The 20,926-nt window shown below is 41.2% G+C and overlaps 1 protein-coding gene across 1 annotated transcript in view; it reads left to right on the top strand.

Annotated features, from left to right (window-relative positions):
- Positions 1–20,926, top strand: part of Nr4a3 (nuclear receptor subfamily 4 group A member 3) — a 38,611-nt gene that overhangs the window by 12,308 nt on the left and 5,377 nt on the right. Inside the window, exons 6-7 of the mRNA XM_013359036.4 lie at positions 8,766–8,965; positions 11,102–11,280. Coding sequence (XP_013214490.2) covers positions 8,766–8,965; positions 11,102–11,280 — 379 coding nt within the window. The remainder of the gene's footprint in view (positions 1–8,765; positions 8,966–11,101; positions 11,281–20,926) is intronic.

Below are 20,926 nucleotides of genomic sequence, written 5' to 3' on the forward strand. Positions count from 1 at the left end.
TTGCTGTTGTTTGTTTGTTTTTAAGGATTTAGAAAAGCAAACTTCTAATATGACAGGGTCTGGCTGAAGAGGGAAGGGAAGAGAAAAAGATCACAATTACTGAATAATTTTTACATGTAAGACATTGTGGTATATTGTCTTATTTAATCCTTAACCAGTCGTGGACTGTAGGAATCATTATCTCCACTTGATGAAAAGAAAACTTAGAAATACAGAAAAAGCCGGACCAGTACAGGGGTCTCCATTTGGTTGATCTGATAGGCAGCTACTACCAGATTGCTTTCCTCAGGTCTAGTCAGCATTTCAGTCATCCAGTTAACTGTCTGGCAAAGTGTACAAGTGTGTCTTTGCTGTGTGCCCCCCTTTGCAGTTGTAGTGTTGACAGAAATGATTGGTGTACCTGCTGTGATCCTCTCTCCCACATCCCCACCCTTACTAGACTGTGAAGCCTCCTCTCTATACCTGATCACAAGACTCCTTAGGAGAAGCACAGTTGATCCTTAGCACCAAAGGCTGAGGACTCTTCTTCTGATTACAAGTAGCAGCTCTTAACTAAAGTCAAGTCTCACATAATAGTATAACAGAATAATGCAGTAGTTAAGGGCCTAGGGCTTTGGAAGCATGCATGCCTAGATGAAAATCCCAACACCATCATTTCCTAGTTGGGTCACCTTGAGCAACTGATTAAATCTTTTAATATCTCAGTTTTCTCATCTGTGTTATAGGGCAATAACATCTACTTCCTGGGGTTGTTCATGAAAATTAAATATGGATAATACTTGTCAAAGTTTTAGCACAGAGCTTTATATGTTATTTCCTTGACAAAACTTTTTTATTCTGCCATTAGTTGAATATATTAATGAGTAAGAACACTACATATGTCAGGTACCGTGCAGTAACACCATTAAGGTAAGTATTATGAGCTCCATTGCACAGATGAGGAAATTAAAACTAGGACAGGCTAAAGGACTAATTTGCCCAAGGACATAACTAACATGCATATGAGATAGAATTTAGAAGCCAAGTATAGTGAACCCAAATTCTGTGCTCCTTAACACCAAGCTTCACTGCCCCTCTGATTTCAGTCAATGAATGCTGGAAAAAGTATTGGGAATGAAGACTTCTCCCTAAAGTACCCCTTCCCCCTCCCTATGTGGTCCATCTTTGTGAATGAAGCATCTAGGCACTGCCTTGGCCAAGGCTACAACGGACAATCTGACATTGTTCCAGGGCATTTGACATCACTCCTGATGGTCAATCCCATGAAGTTAGGCCCCAGAAGTGATATTTTGGCCCCGGATTATCCAATTATCAGCCTATGTGGCCTAATAACTCATTCAGTGGCAAACCTTCCCTAGCACTTTGAGTTGTCCCAGCTGGGAACTGTCTCCACACTGAAAAATCAATCCAGTGTGTTTGCTTGCCTCTGCACCATTCAGTCTGTTAGTCTAGAGTCATCATCCTCATCAACAAACATTTATCCAATTTAATTGTTAGCTTTGTCCAAAATAGCAGATTGACCATGCCAGAGTCTGGGTCACACTGAGACTACCTTTGGGGCCTGGCTCAATTTTGCAAAGCATATTTATTTTAATTGCATTGTTTTGGAGTTCAGGTTGAACTTTATAGCTTAGGTTCTCCTACTTTTTAGATAGCTTTACAGAATTATCAAAAATTGGACCAAAATCAAGTAAATTAAAAGACTTTTTAAAAAATACAGTGAGTTTTCGTCAAAAACTTGGATGAAGACATAGGAGCATGCTGATCACATTTGCAGATGACAGAAAGCTGGGAGGGATCGCTAATATGATGGATGTCAGTATCAACATTCAGAGTGATCTCGACAGGTTGGAACAGGAAGGGCTGAAGCCATCATGAAGAAAGTTAACAAAAATAAATGTGAAGCTCAGCATTTAGAATTAAGAAAAAAAGTGGGAGAGCCTTGGCTTGTCAGTGGTTCATGTTAAGAAGAATCTCGGGAGTTTATTCCATAGACACTCAATATGAACTCACAAAGTATGTGTGTGGTGAAAGAGAGGGATGCTGAATTACCTCCTGCAGTGCTAGAAGTACTGGACCAGAACCAAATTCAGTATGGTCTCACGGACTCTGTCCTGTCAGACCACTCTTCAAAAACTGAGATTGTTCCAGGCTGGTTTTTAAGAAGAATGTGGATGCTGTTTCTGGGAACTTGTAAGAGATGGTTGTAGGAAATGGAACTAGAGAGAGAGAAAGGAAGATTTGGTGGAATGAGGCCACTCTTTTGCTCTGTGGCAAAAAGGACTACAGCTCCCACAGGAAAAGCTGGATAGAGAAGGAAGGGGACCTCTTCCAGCTCACTCTGAGGTCGAAGCAGTTGCTTTCAAAGTGTGAGATCAGCAGCACCAGAAGTATGGTTATTTTAGATGACATATTAAGTCCTTTCCAACTCTTTAATATTTTTTTAAGATTCTGAGATTTCCTTTAGCATCCCTAAATACAAGTGGTTACATATACATATACATACTAGAATACATATGGCTAAATAACTTGATATTAATTAAAATTAAACTTGCTTTTTTTCTCTATCAAAACCTTAGTACATGAAATGAATGAAACAAAATGAATTTGTTGACTGCCTACTTTGAACCAGGCACCATAGCATATATTCTTATATAATTTCTACTTAAACCCCTCTGTGGCAAAATGTATGGTTTCAGTAGTTTAAGTCTGTCATTCAATGAAATTCAACTTTCATAACCTTTCCCTTAAAGTTTTATATTTGCTAATTCACAGACCTGGAGGTGACCTTGAGATCATCTAATCCAGCCCCCATATTTTCAGTTTAAGACTTAAAGGGGTGAACTCACTTGCCTAGGGTCAGGGCAGAGCTAGGCTAAGACCCAAATCACATCACTCAAGGTATTTCCATGTCATTACATTGCCACTTCTATTTAATGGCAACTTACTAGAGTTTTAAAGATAGACAATTTATTAGTTATTCATAAATTTACAATAATAGTAATAGATACCCATTCATTTTTTAAAAAACAAGCCATTTAGAAGTGGATACAATGAAAAAAAAAAAAGAACATTGTTTTCTCTTCATTTATACCTGCCTGGTCCCACTCCTCAGCAGTAACTGATTTTAACAATATGTGTCTATAATTTATTACATTTTAAATAAGAATTTGCCCTGTCAGCTTCAAGTCTGAGAGCTGATTTGACCGATACAATTTATTAAAGGTGCTATCTTCCCGCAGTGAATCAGGTCAGTAGAGAAAGGGGCTGCTTGCCAGCCGTGGTATGTTTTAATCTCCATGTAACAGCATATGTGCCTGGAAGGTAGAAATTGAGCAGTTTTCTCCATTTGTGGGAAAGGGAAGGGTTTTGTTCCAAGTCACAGAGGGAATGAATGCTTCAAGAGGCCAGAACAAGAGCTCCTGAGCCCTGTGACGCATTCCTGGCTCTGGGACCTTCACTTCTCCTTTGGGCCAAACTTCTCTCCCTCAAAAATGAGCTCAGATCATTGTACATCAGTGCAGTCAAAACATGTCACGTTTGATTTGTTTCTTCTAGAAATGCTGCTATTCTCTGCCCCACAGTTGCTTTTAATTTAGCAATACAAGTATATATAGACACTGGGCTTGGCTTCAGTGCCTGCATAATTACTAATGAGAAAATATACTTAATGTCCTCATTAGTTGGTCATTCCAAGTATTTTCAGCACACTAGGATGTTTTCTGGTAATCAATGCCATTTAGTGCAGTAACAGACTGCAAATACAAGAGGTGCTGCCCAGACAAAACGAGGCATCAGCAAATGGCATTTAAGTGTTCACAGAGTAGTCTATAAGAGGCAGCACAGCTAGCACATGTTAAACCTATGGAGAAGGCAGCATGAAGAAGACCGAAAAAGAGTGGTTTCATGAATCTTCACAGAAGACACTCTCAAACTGCCAACGATTAATTCACTAGATGATTTCAGGCCGGTTCCTATCCCTCCAAGGGCCTCAGTTTCCTCATCTGAATGGTGGAGAGATTAGGCTAACTGCACTCCTGTGATCCCTTCCAGCCTTCTCTCCCTGACCCTCTAACCATCACACCTGCTACAGTTCTATAGTTCCGTTCTTGAGTACAGCTCAGGATTTCCCTGAGCAGTGATACCCAGAAAAACTCCAGTGTTTGCATTAAAATGCAGAATCCCAAGCCACACCCAGACCCTCTGAATCCGAATTGAGGGAAGAGGGATGGAGGCAGGAATTTATATTTTAACAAGAGCCTCAACTGGTTGTTTGGCACATTAAGGTTTGAGAGCCACCAATGTCTTAATAATGACAATCAATTTGACCTGGACTTTCCCAGTTTTTCCTCAGGTTCAGAAAGATTGAACAATACAGATACAGATTTTCCAGAAAGACATTAATTTTTTAAAACACATTTATTGAATGACTGTCAGATGTCAGGCACTGTGCTAGGGTAGTGAACACATTGATTGTTGGACAAGACAAAGCTCCTGCCCTCAGAAAGCTCTCATGCCTGAGAGAGAGAAAGAAGGTAAATTTGGAACTACAGTGGAGTCATTCATCGGGGGAGGGGAGTTTTATGGGCTTTGGCTTTTTGCAGGGGAGGAGGGCAGGCAGTTAGATAAGAAAAAAAGAAATTTGTGGGGAAATACATTCATTGCCAATTTTAAAACATCACTGTTTAAATTGTAAGAACCTAAGAATACATTGCTTGACTCATAGAATGATCATGTCTAAAATTTTTAGAGATATAAAGACCCAGAGAAAAATAACATACTAAGAAGAGAGAAATGCATCCTTAGGATATTTTATATATCTAGCTAAAACTGAAAATGAGATAAATATTTGATCCTACTAAACTATTAAAGCATCTCATCACTTTTTTTTTTTTTAGGGTTGGTTGATGTTCTCCTTTCAAATAACTTATTTTTTGGCCTAGGCTGTTGCTGAAATCTAACTTATACAGTTGGGTTATTATTGCATGAAATGTACAGATGCATTTTCATTTAAATAATACCCATGCTATTGTTTGTGGCTCTGGATTCTCATTCTAGTTGCTTCAGAGAAATCTCTATTTGGCACTGGCTGTCATTAGACATAATGCTACATCTTTGACTAGTGGTAAAGACAGATTATGATGGCTCAACTCTTCTCGTACGCTGGAATTAAAAATTAGCATAAACAAGAAAATTTTATTTAAGAAATTCTTCTATATCTGGCCTGGATTTGATTGGCAAGATCAGTAAACATCCATTCCTAGATTTTCTTCAGTGAACCTAAACTTACCTTGCCCAGAGTCAAAGCTCTGTAAGAGAGCTCAGAAGCAGGACTGGGGAATCTGGTTCTTCCAACTCCAAGTCTAAACTGCTAAGGCAGTCAAAGAATCTGGCATGTTTTGTTCTGTTTTTTTAAATCTTATGTTCAGTAGAGGAGATGATTTTTCTTTTCCCCCAGCATTGGATACTGACCCTCCAGTCACCCCCAAGATACTGGTGGCTCAGGCTGAATCCAGTTTGGCTCCAGAATTCTGGGACTTGGACCAGAATCACTGCAGGTGAAGCCCAGAGGGCCTGGCAAGGGACTGACAGGCCAGACCTGCTGGCTTTCCTCCTTGCTGGGCTCCATCAGAGAAAAGTACACACACAGTGCAGGCAGAGACTGCTCTTCCCTGAATGCAGGAGGCGTGAAATGTGAGCTCAGCAGGGGCAGGGGCCTGCAGAGGACCCCAGGTGAAAGCTACTCGCTCTGGTGGGTTCTGAACAAATATTGGAAGCTGAGTGACTGTTGAGTCGGGAGCCACGGTTCAGGGAAGTCAATGCAAGAGGGGGCTGTTAGATCCCATCTCCAGGGGAGAGTTTACATCTTTTAGTCTTCTTCTCTCCATTTAACCCACTAGTTAAAAACAAATAATGCTGAATTGGTGTCAAATTCTAGGCAATAACATCGTATCTGTTGTGATTTTTAGCAATATTTATAATCTTTGAATGCAAGACTCAGAAGAAATCTTAGTGATTAGCTAATCCAGTTGATTCCTATTTCAGAGACAGAAATAGAGCCAGAGAAGTTAAGGGATTTGTTTAGAGTTACACAGCAGGTCAGTGCCACAGCCCAGAGGACCAGCTACTGGGTCCAACATACAATCCTCTTCTTCGTACTACCACTCACTAGGAGGTTTCTCATGGAGTGCTATCAACTTTTCAAAGGGCGACCTCCCCTGAATTTTATCCTGCCTTTGGAAAGTATACAGTATTAGATTCACAGGAGAAAGTAAAGAAAAATTTCTCTTTTCTCTCCTAGTTAGGGTGTGTGTGCTGAAAGGCAGTGGTAGGAAATGCCTGTGATAAGAGGCCATGCAACATCCTCGAATGCCTTTGGGAAAGTCATACTTCTTCCTGGACTTTAGTCCCATGGTCCAGAGCATCACACAATATTCATGATTTCGTTGAATCCTGAACACTTTGTGAGATTGTTGAAACAAAGGAGCCAGAGCTTTAAACTGGACCTGATTATAGGATATTAGAAAAATAGAGTGAAAATGAGAAAACTCACTCTTTAGCCTATCCTCCCATTCAATAAATAAGGAAGCTGAGGAATGGTGACAGTTTAAACTATCACAACCTATACCCATATCATCACCATCGTCGTTCTTTACATTTGTTCTACATGTCAGCCCCTTTTCATATATTAGCACATTTAATCATCACAACAAAATTTTTAAATGGTATTATTATCCCTATTCTACAGAACAGAAAACCGGGGCTCATTAAAAGTGAAATAGAGCTACATTTTTTTTTTTTTTTACAAACTAGGGGCCAGGACAAAACTGATATAAAGTTCCTAGGCTCTGAGTCTGATGTTTCTCCAGTTATGTCTTGATGCTTCTTGGAAAAAAAGCAAATTTAAAAAGACCAAATCAGGGGCTGGAGCTCAGCCATAGTGCACTTACCTGGCATGTGTGAGGCACTGGGTTCGATTCTCAGCACCATGTATATGTAAATAAAATAAAGATCTATCAACAACTAAAAAATTTTAAAAAATAAAATAAAAATAAAAAGACCAAATTAAGTAGGTCCTAGTAAGTCCTCATACTTAGGTAGCTCTAAAGTCAATACCTTCCTGCTTAGTGACTGTTTCTCTTCCAATCAGCTTGGGTATGGCAGCTAATCTAGGCACTCCCCTGACTATTCTTTCATTGAAAAAACAAATATTTGACAACTATTTATTGAGGGGTGGTTATGTGCCAGCCACTGTGCTGCTGACAGAAGTATGGGGCCAATAAATACCTACCTGAAGAGCTCTAATTATTGTAAAACTAGAAGCTTTTTAAAGATCTCAGTAACTACCAACTAGTAACATCAGGCAGAAAGTGAAGGACTTGAAGTCCCAGAGCCAGTTTAAGTCCTGGCTTGCCACTTATGTGACTTGGGAAAGTTTCTGAGTCTCAGTTTGCTCCTCTGTAAAATAAGGATTAAAATCCTTGCTCCTGAGGATCAATGGAGAGAAGGGATGCAAAATCTTACTGAGCCATGTTAATGTGAAGGCACACATATTTACATGTGTGCTTCTGCATATCTCTTGAATCTGTGTTGTTTGCTGTTCGTTGAGTATTATCTTGCTATATCAATCTTCCTGCCCAAAGCAGAAAAATTTTTCCTCCATGATTCAAGCAAACTGGTCCTTCTACCAGAAAATCCAAGAGCTAGACTTCATTCCTGCTATACCTTTCTTCTTCCCTTTTGAAGCTTTCTATATCAGTACTGCCCAGTAGATTTTCTGTAGTGATAGAAACATTCTGTTCCTTATTTGGCTATTTAGCCCTTGATGAGGAAGAACAGAATTTTAAATTTTGTTTCATTTCATTAAGTAGCCACAAGTCCTGTGTCTGAAGGCACACAGTTGCCTAAGCTCTGCCAAGGTCACACTTCAGCCCCTAATCACACACACACACACGCACACACACGCACATGCACACACGCGTGCACGCACGCACACACACATACTTCTTAGTTTCTTTTGTCTCACAGAAATCCATTGAAGGAAGCAAAAAAATTGTTTCTTTCTGCTATTGGTTAAATCCATGATTCTCAAACTTCAGTGTACATGAGAATTGCCTGAAGGTCTTGAAGAAACCAGTCTGCTGGGCTTGCCCCCAGAGTTTCTGGTTAGGTAGGTCTGAGTTGGGGCCAGAGATTTATTTCTAGCAAATTCCCAGGCATTGCTAATGCTGTTGGTCCAGAACATCATCCAGAGCTGCTGGGTTAACATGGCCTCTTGTTGGGAAACCACTGTACTATCCCAGAATCGCTAGACCCTGGAGGTCCATACAGACCCAAACCCTTAGGGCAGTGGTTCTCAAGGTGGGCTGCTCTTTGGAATCATCTGGAGAGCTTTTAAAATTCTTGATGGCCAGACCTCACCCCAGACCAATTAAATTAGAATCTCTGGGGATAGAATCTCTGGGGATCGAGTGTTTCTTTTTTCTTTTTTAAGCTCCCCAGATGTTTGCAGGACAAGTTAAGACTGGAAACTAAAGGGACATATACCATTTTCCTTGTCTATTGAGTAATAATAATGAATTCACTTTTTGATGTCACGGGGCCATCAGATGAGACTGTGAATGCAAAAGGATTTTATAAACCTTGGAACCTTAAAATAAATGTAAAGATTGAGGCATTGATAGACTGGGAAGAGCCAATTTGTAAATGGTGGTATTATTACCAAGGAATTGGGATGACGCTGCTCTCTGTGATTTGTATTTTAGTACTGTCCCACTGACCAGGCCACTGCAGGCACAGATGCTGAGCACGTGCAACAGTTCTACAACCTTCTGACAGCCTCCATTGACGTATCCAGAAGCTGGGCAGAAAAGATTCCAGGATTTACTGATCTCCCCAAAGAAGATCAGACATTACTTATAGAATCAGCCTTTTTGGAGCTGTTTGTTCTCAGACTTTCCATCAGGTAATTACTATGATTTCATTTTCCTTGAGTCTATTTCTTCCTTTGAAAAAGATTTCAAACTTCTTTGTTTGCAACCAAATAATTGGTGAAAAGTTTGTTCAAGGAGCAAATAGGAAATATGATCAGGTATTAGAAACACTAGCAGTAGGTAGCCGAAGGAACACTGAGGAGGCAACCAGGATTTCTGGGTTCTAGTCCCAATTCTAACATGCGTTTGCTGTGAGAGCCTGAGCAGGTTATTGCCTTACTGGAAATCCAGCTTCCTCCTTTGTAAAATAAGGAGGATGAATGTGCTGATGTCTGAAGTCCCTAACAGCCTCAATATTCTATGGTTCTAGGAAGATTCTTATGGTGGATACGGTATTTCCTGGGAGTAAGTATTTGCTTGGGTACACTGTGTTTACCTCATAAGTTTCTATTGCAAGTTATTGTTCCATATATTTGATGGGGCTCTAAAGAGTTCCACAGCTTCACAACCCCCAGCTTTTACTCCAAAAGAACAGCACCCCCCCACCACCACCACACACACACCCCATCAAAAGATTTGGTCCAGCCTCTCATGCTCAGTAACACCAAACACAAGAGGAAGTGATTTTTCAAAAGGCTTCAGATCTCTCTAAGCTCCTCTCATATATCCCACTGTTAGCTCTTGTTTTTTTTTTAACTTTATTACTGTTTTTATTCACGCATGCTTATTTCCATCTTCCTATTCTTAGGAGATGATACCAACATTTCACTAAATCATATAGGAAGAAATCCAGCACCTGCATGTTTAACCTGTGCTCTGTTCATTTGGATTCCTGCAGTCATGGGCCCATGTTTAAACTCTAAGATTGAATCATTCTGTCCTATGTGCCTTGTGTGGCAGGATCAGGGGAAGAGGAAAGGTGAAGTTACAATTATAGTGTCAGTAATTAGCTTAATGTACAGCCAATTCAGTGCATGCCAGAACCCAGCAGCACTGTGACTGTCATCTAATATGTGCACAGCAGAGTAGACAGTAAGCTCCACTCAGGCAGCCACCATATCTGTCCTATTCATTCACCAAGTTTTCTCCAGTGCCTGACTCTAGTAATGGTGCATACTTGGTGCTTAGTAAATACTTGCTGAGTGAAGGAATGAATAAAGCTCTTCATCCAAAAAGCATGTTGACTTGTGAATGTGACAGGCCAACATAGATAAATGTGTAGTAAGATATTATAAAGTTAAACTAAGATTAAATTAAGGACCACGTGGAATTCAGAATTAGTTACCACTAATATTTTTGCATCCTCCTGTGTACTAAAGGCACAGTGCATGGGCTTTCCAATCCTTTATTTTATGTAATTCCCTCGAATACCTTAGGAGTTAACAATTTGAATTCCTGTTTTATGGATAACGGAAAGGAAGTCCCAGAGAGATTTAAGGAATGTCCAAGGTCACACTGCTAAGCTATCATGTCCAACTAGAGGTTCCAGAGCACCTTTCTTAAGAGATGAATGGAATGATTATGATGATTATGGAAATAATCATTTTCTAATCTGGGGGGGGGCGGGTGCTGGGGATCAAACTCCGGGCCTCATGCATGATAGACAAGCACTTCACTACCAAGCCACATAAATAGCCCTCTGCAGCCCCACTGTTCAAAGAGAGAAGGAAATACAAATTTTCAGTTAGTTCAGTTTTTAGTTTGTGATTGACTTCTGGTGCTTGGTAGGACTTGATGCTTTTACAATCTGCACAATGGAATTACAGTGTCTAGCCTCAGGTCTTATCTGTTTTGGCGTTTAAGAAAATAAGGGACAAGCCCAATTCAGGAGCTCCATGGGACCAGTCACTGGGCTTCACCTCTGTAGTCCATGATTGTCTGCTACTCCATATCCTGTCCAAGGGCAAGCCAGCAACTGAATGGAGGAATAAGACAGGTGTCATGAAACTATCTTGCCTGGGGCTGACACTCCCCAGTAAGTTAGTGCAAACAGGCAGTTGTTTACCCCCTGGGTACATAGTCTTGTTCCATGGAGGTGCCTCAGCATACTTTACAGTGCCCTTGAGGTTCTGAACACTGCCCCTTGCCTGTCTCCCTGTTATCATGTTATCACATTGGCCAGACCCAACAGACCTGTTTCATGTGTCTCCTCTCATCCGCCCCCCCAGGTCAAACACTGCTGAAGATAAGTTTGTGTTCTGCAATGGACTTGTCCTGCACCGACTTCAGTGCCTTCGTGGATTTGGGGAGTGGCTCGACTCCATTAAAGACTTTTCCTTAAATTTGCAGAGCCTGAACCTTGATATCCAAGCCTTAGCCTGCCTGTCAGCACTGAGCATGATCACAGGTAAGCCTGACCTTGCTGAATCCCAAAGTGATCCAGGTGGATTCTGGCCTTGGCCATGGCATACACATAAGAACATTGTGAAAATGACCCACTTCAGTGAAACCTGTGATGGTTAGTCTAGTTTAAACAAGGAAATGTGTCTTCAGCTTGCTGTCATGTGCTTCTAGGAAAGGGGATTTCTAGCTTATTGGTAGTTACCACTGTCAACAAACCCACTGTATGAAAATCAGCCTTTCTAGCAGAGCTCTGTTGACCGCTGGACTAGCTGCTTCAGAGTTGTTTTTACAAAGGTTTCGAAGGAAGATTAGCTTAACTAGCCCATCCCTGTGGGGCAGAGGTTGCAAGTCTTCCCTCCCCAGTAAGCCAAAGTAAAATCAAAGAACTGCAGATATATAAATGACAACTTGACATTAACTTTGTTGGGAGAGGACTGAGGAAAATGGATATTTGTCAAAAGCAAAAATAGCTCAACAGTTTTTAAAAACTCAAGAACTAGAAGCATAAATAAATGCTACTCTCCTTCTAGATTTCTGTCTCCCTTTCTATCTTTAGGAAGATAAAGAAGTGGGGATTTTGGATGGGAGAGGAGATACCAACCATCTGCTTGTGGCTACATGGCCCAGCCCCAACACCCCTTCCCCTCCACACTTACAGAGTTTTCCGTTAGCTCTCATCATTTTCAGTCAGAGTGGGGCCTGGTGAGGCAGTGATAGCCAGGGACAATGTGGTCCGGAAAGGACTAGCCAGGTCCAGGTCTCATCTCTGTCCTTTTGGTCAGACCCAACACAGGCTAGTCTGTGAACTAAGGGTGAAGAGCAAACCTGATATGCTCTTGGCTGGAGGAAATGTTTTTCAGGCAGATGGTGAGTTTCCAAAGGCCTGAGCATATCCTGTTTTAGATGCATCAGAGATGTGCATTGGTTTACCCAGGCATTGGTCACACACACCATATTGGGGTCTCTCCTTTGAGCTAAAGTGAGATGAGTTGTATGCCTTCGGAGGCTGGGCTGGTGCATCGTTTGACCCAATCTTAAAGGCAAAGTAAAGTAAATGGCACATGCTGCAGTTAGAAATGAGGCACTAGCATGTTCATTTCAAAGGGAGCTCAATTTCCTCTTGATTTTTGGTTCTGGATGAGACACTCACTTCTTTTGATGGGGCTGCTATCGACTTCTACATATGAAACAAAAACAAAGGCAGTCTCAAGAGAGTATGGATTCCATCTAGAGGACTTTCCAATAGCATGCCACAGCACCTAAAGAAAACAAGCACATTTAAGGCCCAAGTGTTTTATTCCAGCAAGATTGTTAATGAAACTGGTTCAAAGGCTTCCTTTGCCTCAAAGCTCTTCAACTCGATTTTAGAACCATTCAGCTCTTCCTAGGACAGTTAGACGTTCAATACCACAAACTATGGAATTTAGTTCATTTTAAGAAGACCAAAAACAAAAATTAGATCCAGCCTCAGATTTCTTCCAGCAAAACCAGACCATTGCCACATCTCCATGGAGATGGGTCTTAGGTCTAGTTAATCGATGTATGTCCACTTACCTAGGTGCTGTGACACCTGCCATTACTTTTCAAGTTGATAGTACACATCCCTGGAAGAGACAGAACACACAGACTCATGCATGTGAGGGAGGGTATTGAGTGCTCAGTGGAGATGAGGGTGTGAGTACAAAGTGCTGAGGGACTATTGGTGAGGGTGGTCTTCTCAGAAGAGACCACAGTCAGGAGTTGGTCCTTCATGAGAGCAGAGGCTGTCTCCAGGCTAGGAGAGAAGGAAAGAGAATTCCAGGCATGAATAAAAAATATTGAAATGACTGAATAATAGAGTGATGGGAGATGGCTACTGGGCAACAGGCCAGGTGGGGCAGGGTATGAAGAACATTCCACCTCTAAGTGGGCAGGGGGAGTTTATCTTGAGAGCAATGGGTGCCACAGAAGTTTTGTCCAGAGGAGCATGATGCCCAGGCTCACACTTTAGAAAGATCTACCCTGACTTATGGTTTTGAGCACAAATTAGGGCAGGAAGGAGACTAAAAGTAAAACAGTGGCCGGTTCTACAGTGAGAGCTGTGGCTTAAGAGGAAGTCTCATCCCAGAAGCCTACATCTCTTTGGTGACTGTTGTTTTCCTCTTCAGGTGGAAATTGATGGGTAACTTAGAGACCAGGATATGTGGATGCTAGGCAGTCCCTACCAGGGGAGATTGGCAGTTCAGTATGGAGTACAGAGTCAGAAGGGTGGGGACAGTCTTTGTCCCATTTGCTGTGTGCTATGGTTATAGCTGTTCAGCCTCCTGCCCATTCATATGGAGACTTCCTGGAGGAGGCAGTAGTTTGGCATGGCAGAAATAGCATGGATTTTGGAATCAAACATCCCTTTATTAATCTGCAATGCCATATTTATTAAGTATGTACTATTGAGTAATGGATTTCTTCTATCTGAACTTCAGTTTCCCTGTTCTGTAAAATGTGAATAACAATATCTATTCCATAGGGTAACTGTGTGGATTACAGAAAACTGAATTTGTGATGTAGTCAAGCTGAACTCAGGATAGACATATAATCCACCTGCCTTCCTGCTTGGGATGATAGTGGCAGAGGCTCTCTCCCCCCTCCCCAAGCCCCAATTAAGCATACCCCTGCTCTTTCTCCTTGGAAGCCCTGTCTGGTCTGAAATCAAACCTAGCATTGGAAGGAAACAGGTGATGGCTTTAGAAGGTGGTAGGTTTGGGGACTGTTTCCTTGGACCCTTGAGAGAGGCTTGAGGGAGGACACAGCATTAAAGTAAGTAAGCTGCACTTTCCAAGGGCCCCGGGGCTTTAGGGCTGTGTCTTTTGTCCTCCCCCACAAGCCAGCTCTAGTTCCAGTCCTCAGTCCAGCCAGCCTGTGCAGAGCCGGCTCTTACAGGGGCCATGGTTATAACCCACAGAAAAATAAGTCAGCACTCTCTTGTGATTGATGGCTGGGTGTGAAATCTGTAAAAGCGTCAGGAAATAGCAGAAGAGGGGCTGCCTGGGAAGCAGAACATATTGTTGTGGACAGTAACTTTCATTTGATTGTGGGCTCACATGAATCTTCTGAAGAAGTTCCATTATCATAAAGAGGAATTGTGGAAAGTCAACTGGGCTATGGGTATTAGAAAAATCATCCCAGAATTATCTGTTGGTAAACCAGAGAAGAATTCAAAAAAATGAAATAGGGTCTTAGGAGTTTAGCAAGTCTTGCTTCCAGATAAACATTAAGAACCTGGAAAATATTGGTGACTTAGATAAACGTGGCTTCCCCTCCACCCCAATTCTTTTTCCTTCTTCCTCCTATTCTCTCTAGGCCCCCTCATGAAAAACTAGGTGCTGAGGCGGGGCAGGAAATGGTTTCTTTTAAGATCACTCTCCCTTCCTACAGTAATAGGGAGTTCCCCACAGTTGTGGTTTTAAATGTTTTTAGGTCCCTGGTTTATGTACCCTAACCTTTACCTTTGGCCAGTGCTACATTCCTGGAGTAATGGAAATACTTTACTTCTGATGGGATGCCAGTGTTTTGATATCTGGTGCAGTTGATTGTGTTTAATAAATAAGAAGCCCTCCAAACAGAAGTTAGTGTTTATAACTATCCATTTATTAAATAAGTATGGGCCAGGAACTGTGATAGTCCCTTGGGATGTGAAGATGAGCAGACATGGATTCTGGTGTTGGGAAGTGTATAGTCTACCAGGAAGTCACATATGATTATGATATAATGAACTCTATGTATGGTGATGACTGCTCATATCCTGAAAAAGGACTAATTCTGTGCAGGAGAAGTCCAGATAAATTGCCAGCTGTTAGTGGATGCAGACAGTGGAGGTGTTGGTCATGAATGACTTCCTAAAGAAGTAGCATCAATCAGGACATGGGAAGATATAAAGAACATTCCAGATCAAGGAAACCAGATGCCAAGGGCATGGTAGTGGAACACCTAAGCACATTTTGGGGAAAACATGTGCATTATGCATGTATTAAATCATATCTACGATCTCAGTAGAAAGTAGAGGGCAAGGAACAGAGTGCGATGACCATATGTTCTGGAGTGAGCCTGAGAGAGCAGATAGGAAACCACTCTGGGTTATGGTTCCCAGGCCTTGTGGTGAGAGCATGTCCTGCACTTAGGGGAAATTGAAAAAATTTTCAGGGCAACAATTGCATCTGGGAGATGTTGACCTTATGACCTGATATTATGACTTAACCTCGGAGAAAAATGCGTTTTCCACATAGCAATAGGGGAAAATAGATGGAAAGGATTGTTTTGGACCAGATGGTAGAGGGAATCTCGAATGTCCCCAAATGCCACTTTGCAAAAAAAAAAAAAAAAAAATTTCCCCATGGCTTTCTTTTCCACACTCAGGTCTTCTGTCAGGCAAGACAATGACTCCTTTCTCTTCTATCTGTATTTTTCTTGGTCTTAATGGAACATGACCTCTAAGACGGAAAAGGAGGAAGGAAGGCAGAATCAAGAGCAGAAAGTGGTGAAACGGTGACGTGGCAGGGACAGACAGGTGGCTGATCCTGCCACACCTTCCACCACCTGTCTTTCCAGAGCTCCCCTGCTCACTCTAAATGGTTACTTGGTTACCCTGTTTTTTGCATAAGCTATGGCCATTGGCAACATTACTAGGAAAACTAGGTGTAAAACTGTAAGTAATATAGTTTGAAAAAGAGTGGCTCCAGGCTTTGGAGATTGGAGATCTGAGTTCAAGTTTTTACCAGCCCACTTCCTAGATAAACAATCTTAGGAAATTTCTTACCTTCTCTGAATATCAGCTTTCTCATTTCTTAAAGAGATATGCCTAAGGTAAGATAAAAAAACAGAAATTTATTGTTTGCACTTCTGGAGGCCAGCGAGTCTGAGATCAAGGCAGCCACAGGTTTGGTGTCTGGTCTATTTCACAGGTGGTGGTGCCTTCTTACTGTTCCTCATATGGGAGAAAGGACAATCAAGTTCCTTTGAGCCTCTTCCATTAGGCCACTAACCACGTTCATGAGGGCTCTTTCCTCATGATCTTAAGGCCCCACCTCTTAATACCATCACATTGGGGATTAGGTTTCAACACATCAGTGGGACAGGGTGGGAAACAAGCATTCAGACCATGGCAGATAATGCTGACTATGTGTAGGTTTCTTGTCAAAATTGAATGAGTTAATGTGTACTTTGCAGAGAAAAAAAATTAAGACAAACCTGCAGTGTTATTATCCTAAATGTTAGCTATCTTACATTTTTTATGAATTCTCAGGAGAATAGCTAGCTCTTCTTGGAAGTGTACAAGGCAGATAATACTTATGGAGTATCAGCTACGTGCCAGGTACACAATCCTTTACCCTGAAAGAGTCTGTGGTCTTGTTGGAGAGACAGACACCCACCTACTCAGGGACAGTCAGACTGAAAAGTACTACCACACCTCAACACAGACTGCCGACTGACTTGTGGCTTCCTGACCAGCGTGGGCTCAGTGTCTCTGGAGCTGGCTGTAGGTAAAGGATGTCATATGTGACATGAGAAGTAGCAGTGAAGTGGCTTCCTAGAGAAAGAGGTAGAGCTCAGAACAGGAAGTCCTATTTCTTGGTGCTTTTGGTTACAAATACATTTCTCCTGCCTCTCCTTCCCCTTTGGCTGGAATTGTTGGCTGTCTCTGAGCCAGCCTACTCAAAAAGAGAGTTCATTTTTCCTTGAGGGGGCTCCTGACAGCTACCACCCATCCCTTTCCTCATCCCCTGCTTTCTGCCAGGAAGAAGAGAATTTGATGTTCCTTGTATGGACTTCAGAGGCAGAACTGAAAATATAAGATAGCAAAATTTAGCTCAATATAAGAAACTACGACAGAATTATTTGAAACTAGACTAAGCTCCCCTAGGGAGTGAATTCTCATAGACAGAATTATCTAAAATGGAATGAGCTGCTTTGGGGAGTGAGTTCACTGCCTGGGGGTTGACAGAGGGAGGCTGGATGAATCCTAGGGACAGATGAGTTAAGCAAGTTCTAGGGACAAGGACTGACTAGAGCAGAGCTCCAGCTCTCACATGCACACACACACCATCTTGTTAAGGTACAGATTCTGATGAGTGGGTCTGGGGCAGGGCTTGAGATTCTGCGTTCCTAACCAGATGCTACTTGATGCTACTGATCTGGAGACCATTCCCTATTGGCTGTGGGGATTCTCTGAAAATTATAGCTACCATTTTTAAATACTCAGTGCTAGGCTCTACTCTACACATGTTGATTTGTTTGATGTTGTTTAATAAATGAATTTGGAATTACCTGAGATGGGTTACAGCAGAGACAGGAAGCAGGAATACTAGTCAGGAGCTACTAAAACATTTTAGGTAGCGGGTATTGAACACCTAGTTGAGAGGAAGTTGGTACTGAAGAGGAGATAGATGCAAAGAACATTGCAGAGATAATAACTGAATTTCTTTTTTTTTTAGAGAGAGGGAGAGAGAGAGAATTTTTTTAATATTTAATATTTTTTTTCGGCAAACACAACATCTTTGTTTTGTTTTGTTTTGTTTTTTTGTATGTGGTGCTGAGGATTGAACCCAGGCCGCACGTATGCCAGGCGAGCGCGCTACCGCTTGAGCCACATCCCCAGCCCCTAACTGAATTTCTTGGGACAAATTCAATCAATGGGCCACTCAGGGAAGGAATTGTCAGATTATTATGAGAGGGGTGGGGAAGATTGTGATATCATTAATAAACGAATCAGAAACCTGGCTGATTTGAAAGGAAACACAATGAGTTGAGTTTTAAATGTAGAGGATATTTGCAAATATTTATCAATTGCTCTCTAAATGCTAGGCATTATTCCAAATACTTTACATGTAATAACTCCTTTAATTCTCACAACAGCCCATGAAACAACTACCAATATTATCCCTATTTTTTAAAATGTGGAAACAGACCTGAAGTTACCAAGCTAGGAGGTATAGCCAGGAAATCTGGTTCCAAATCTTCTGATGTGGGAGGTTTCTAAAGCTCTTTGCTATTACTGTTATAATAATTGCCAATCTGTGTATTTAATCAGAACACCTTACAACTTTAGTATTTCATTAACTATTTTTAACATGTCCTTGATCCTCTGCTTATATATTCATTTAACAGCTATTTATTGGAAGTCATGTAGTTCTAGGCTTGATGCTGGAAACACAGTGGAGAACGAATACAGTCCACTTCCCCGTGGACCTTGAGTGTGATGAAAGAGGCAGGCAATTGTCACCTATATATCTGATTTCAAAGTATTATATCCTGCAAAGGGCATGAGAAGAATGCCGTGGGAGAATGTGATCTAGACTAGGAACAAAAAGGAAAGCCTCCCTGAAGAAATACTTGGACCAAGATCTAAAAAAGGAATAGGTCTTAACCAGATGAAGATGAAAAAACATGAGCATGAACCCAATCAAGATCTTCCCTCTCCCCCCTCTCCCCCGTCTCTGCCCCTGCCCCCTCCTGTCCTCTCCTGCTCAGCAAAGACATCTGGCACAGGTGAACAAAATGCACAGACATCCAGCTGTGTCCTTAGGTGTTAACCGCTCACACAGGTTAAGATCTGCTGTCTTCACTGCTCCAACCCCAGCAGCTATAACATTACGATGGAATGGGTACTCAAAAAACATTTTTTGAAAGAAGTAGGTGTACAGAAAGTCAGAGGGTATGTTAGGGAGACTGGGACAGAAGATGCTTCTTAACAATTAGAGGTATTCAAAGAAGGAAAATAGGCAGGTATAAAAGAAGTATCTCTGCACTTGGCATTAAAGAAGTATCTTCTTTAATGAAAGAAATTAGCCACTTGATAATTTTGACCCAGGGCAAGTCACTTAACTCTTTGAGTCTTAGCCTTAACTATTCATTAAAAATAATCTTTAGCCTGCCTAATCCACCAGGTTGTTGTGAGGGTGAGATAAAATAATCAAAATAAAAGAGTCTAATACAAAATGCTAGTAAATATATTTTTCTTATCAGGCTGAGATATTGACACTCACAGTTCAGCTGGTATCTATGTCTCCTTGCACTATCTCATAGTAGAGATTCCTCTCTTAGGTGGAAATTTGAACTTAGTGATTCAAATCCTTTCTAAGTTACATACATAATGATTGGGCTACATAAATCTATTATTTGACCATTTTTGTAAGTTGTACTTTGAAGTTTTGAATACATACTGCCTGAGTTAGAATACTGAAGTATAGGATAAATATTATGTAGATCAAAATGCAAAAAAAAAAAAAAAAAATTCCAAGAAACTTGTTTTGTAATGGCAGACACAGATTTTAAACCAAAACCGTCTTTGTAAAATTCTCTATAAAGGAAAAAATCCAAATGTCTGATTGCCCCCAGAATGTATGAACTCTCCATACATCAGCTGTGCAGCTATGTTTACCAAGCTGTAAGAAGAAAGGGGTCCCTTCATCTAAATGTCAGTGATTGGGGTTTTAAGGAATTTCAAATGGCTGGGAAGGTACCAGACACTTAGTGACTCCCTAGTGATGTAAAAATCCTCCTAGCTGCTGGCAGTAGTTTGCATGGAGACTGATTTTATCTTAGCCCTTTTGGAAAAGTAAAGAAGCCACAAATCCAGTGGCTGTTCAAAACAACAAAGGAGGGTTGAGGTGCCTTTGGCTTCCAACAGGAGTGTCTCTGAATTCCTCAAGGAATTCCAGGCCTAGGGTTGATCCAGCTGGCAGGAGGTATCGATCTCCACTTGAATTCACTGAATAAATAATGGTTGCCATAGTTATTGAGCAGGCGCAACTGGCTGGAGAGCAGGGAAAACTCCGAGGCCCCTTCTGTGAGTTTGGCCATGAGAAAGTCTGGCTACAGGGTTCTACAGTCAGCCCCCTCCAGAAATCCAGCCAGCAAATTGCTCAGTTTCTTCATCCCCATAATGAATATAGGATCTCCAATATTCTGTATGACACGAGGCATCAAAAGGAAAGGAAAGCTCACAATTCCGGACACTGGTATTTAATTCTGAGAAACGCATCTCTCCCTGGCTTGTGAATCTAATTTGATATATCTCAGTGCTAATAGAATGTAGTATCAGCAAGATGGTGCTTGACCGCATTATAGCTACTAGAGGCTTTCACAAAGCACCGGCTCCCAACGTGTTCTATTTTAACGTTATTATACACACAGCACTAACCTGGAGATTTTAAAAGAAAGGTAGAAAAGTTATCCAACTCTCTCATAAATATTTTCACATTTTTTTGTTTCCTTTCCTCCTCTACATGCAGAAATAATTTTTGCATAGATGTGATCACAGCCAGATACTCTTTAATATTTTACCCTTTATTTGACGATATAGGTGTTTTTCCATGTTACTTCAAACTCTTCATGTCTGTCCTTTTTAACATCTACAGAATCTTTCATTAAGTGGACATATCATTTTTTATGCAACAGTCCACTGATTCTTTAACGCCTTAGCTTTTTCCAGTGTTTTACTTGTTTGTTTTTGTTACTGGAGTTCGGGGTGTTTAAAAGATAATATGCACCAAACTTCTATATACATACAGTTTTTTTTTTTCCTGTTGAATTTTTCCTTTGGATAAATCCCAAGAGTGGGATTACTTGGTCAGAGACTATGAACATTTTGTAGCTCTTGAAATTTATTATAAAATTTG

Source organism: Ictidomys tridecemlineatus, chromosome 4 (assembly GCF_052094955.1).
Source record: "Ictidomys tridecemlineatus isolate mIctTri1 chromosome 4, mIctTri1.hap1, whole genome shotgun sequence".
In the NCBI taxonomy this organism is placed as follows: Eukaryota; Metazoa; Chordata; class Mammalia; order Rodentia; family Sciuridae; genus Ictidomys; species Ictidomys tridecemlineatus.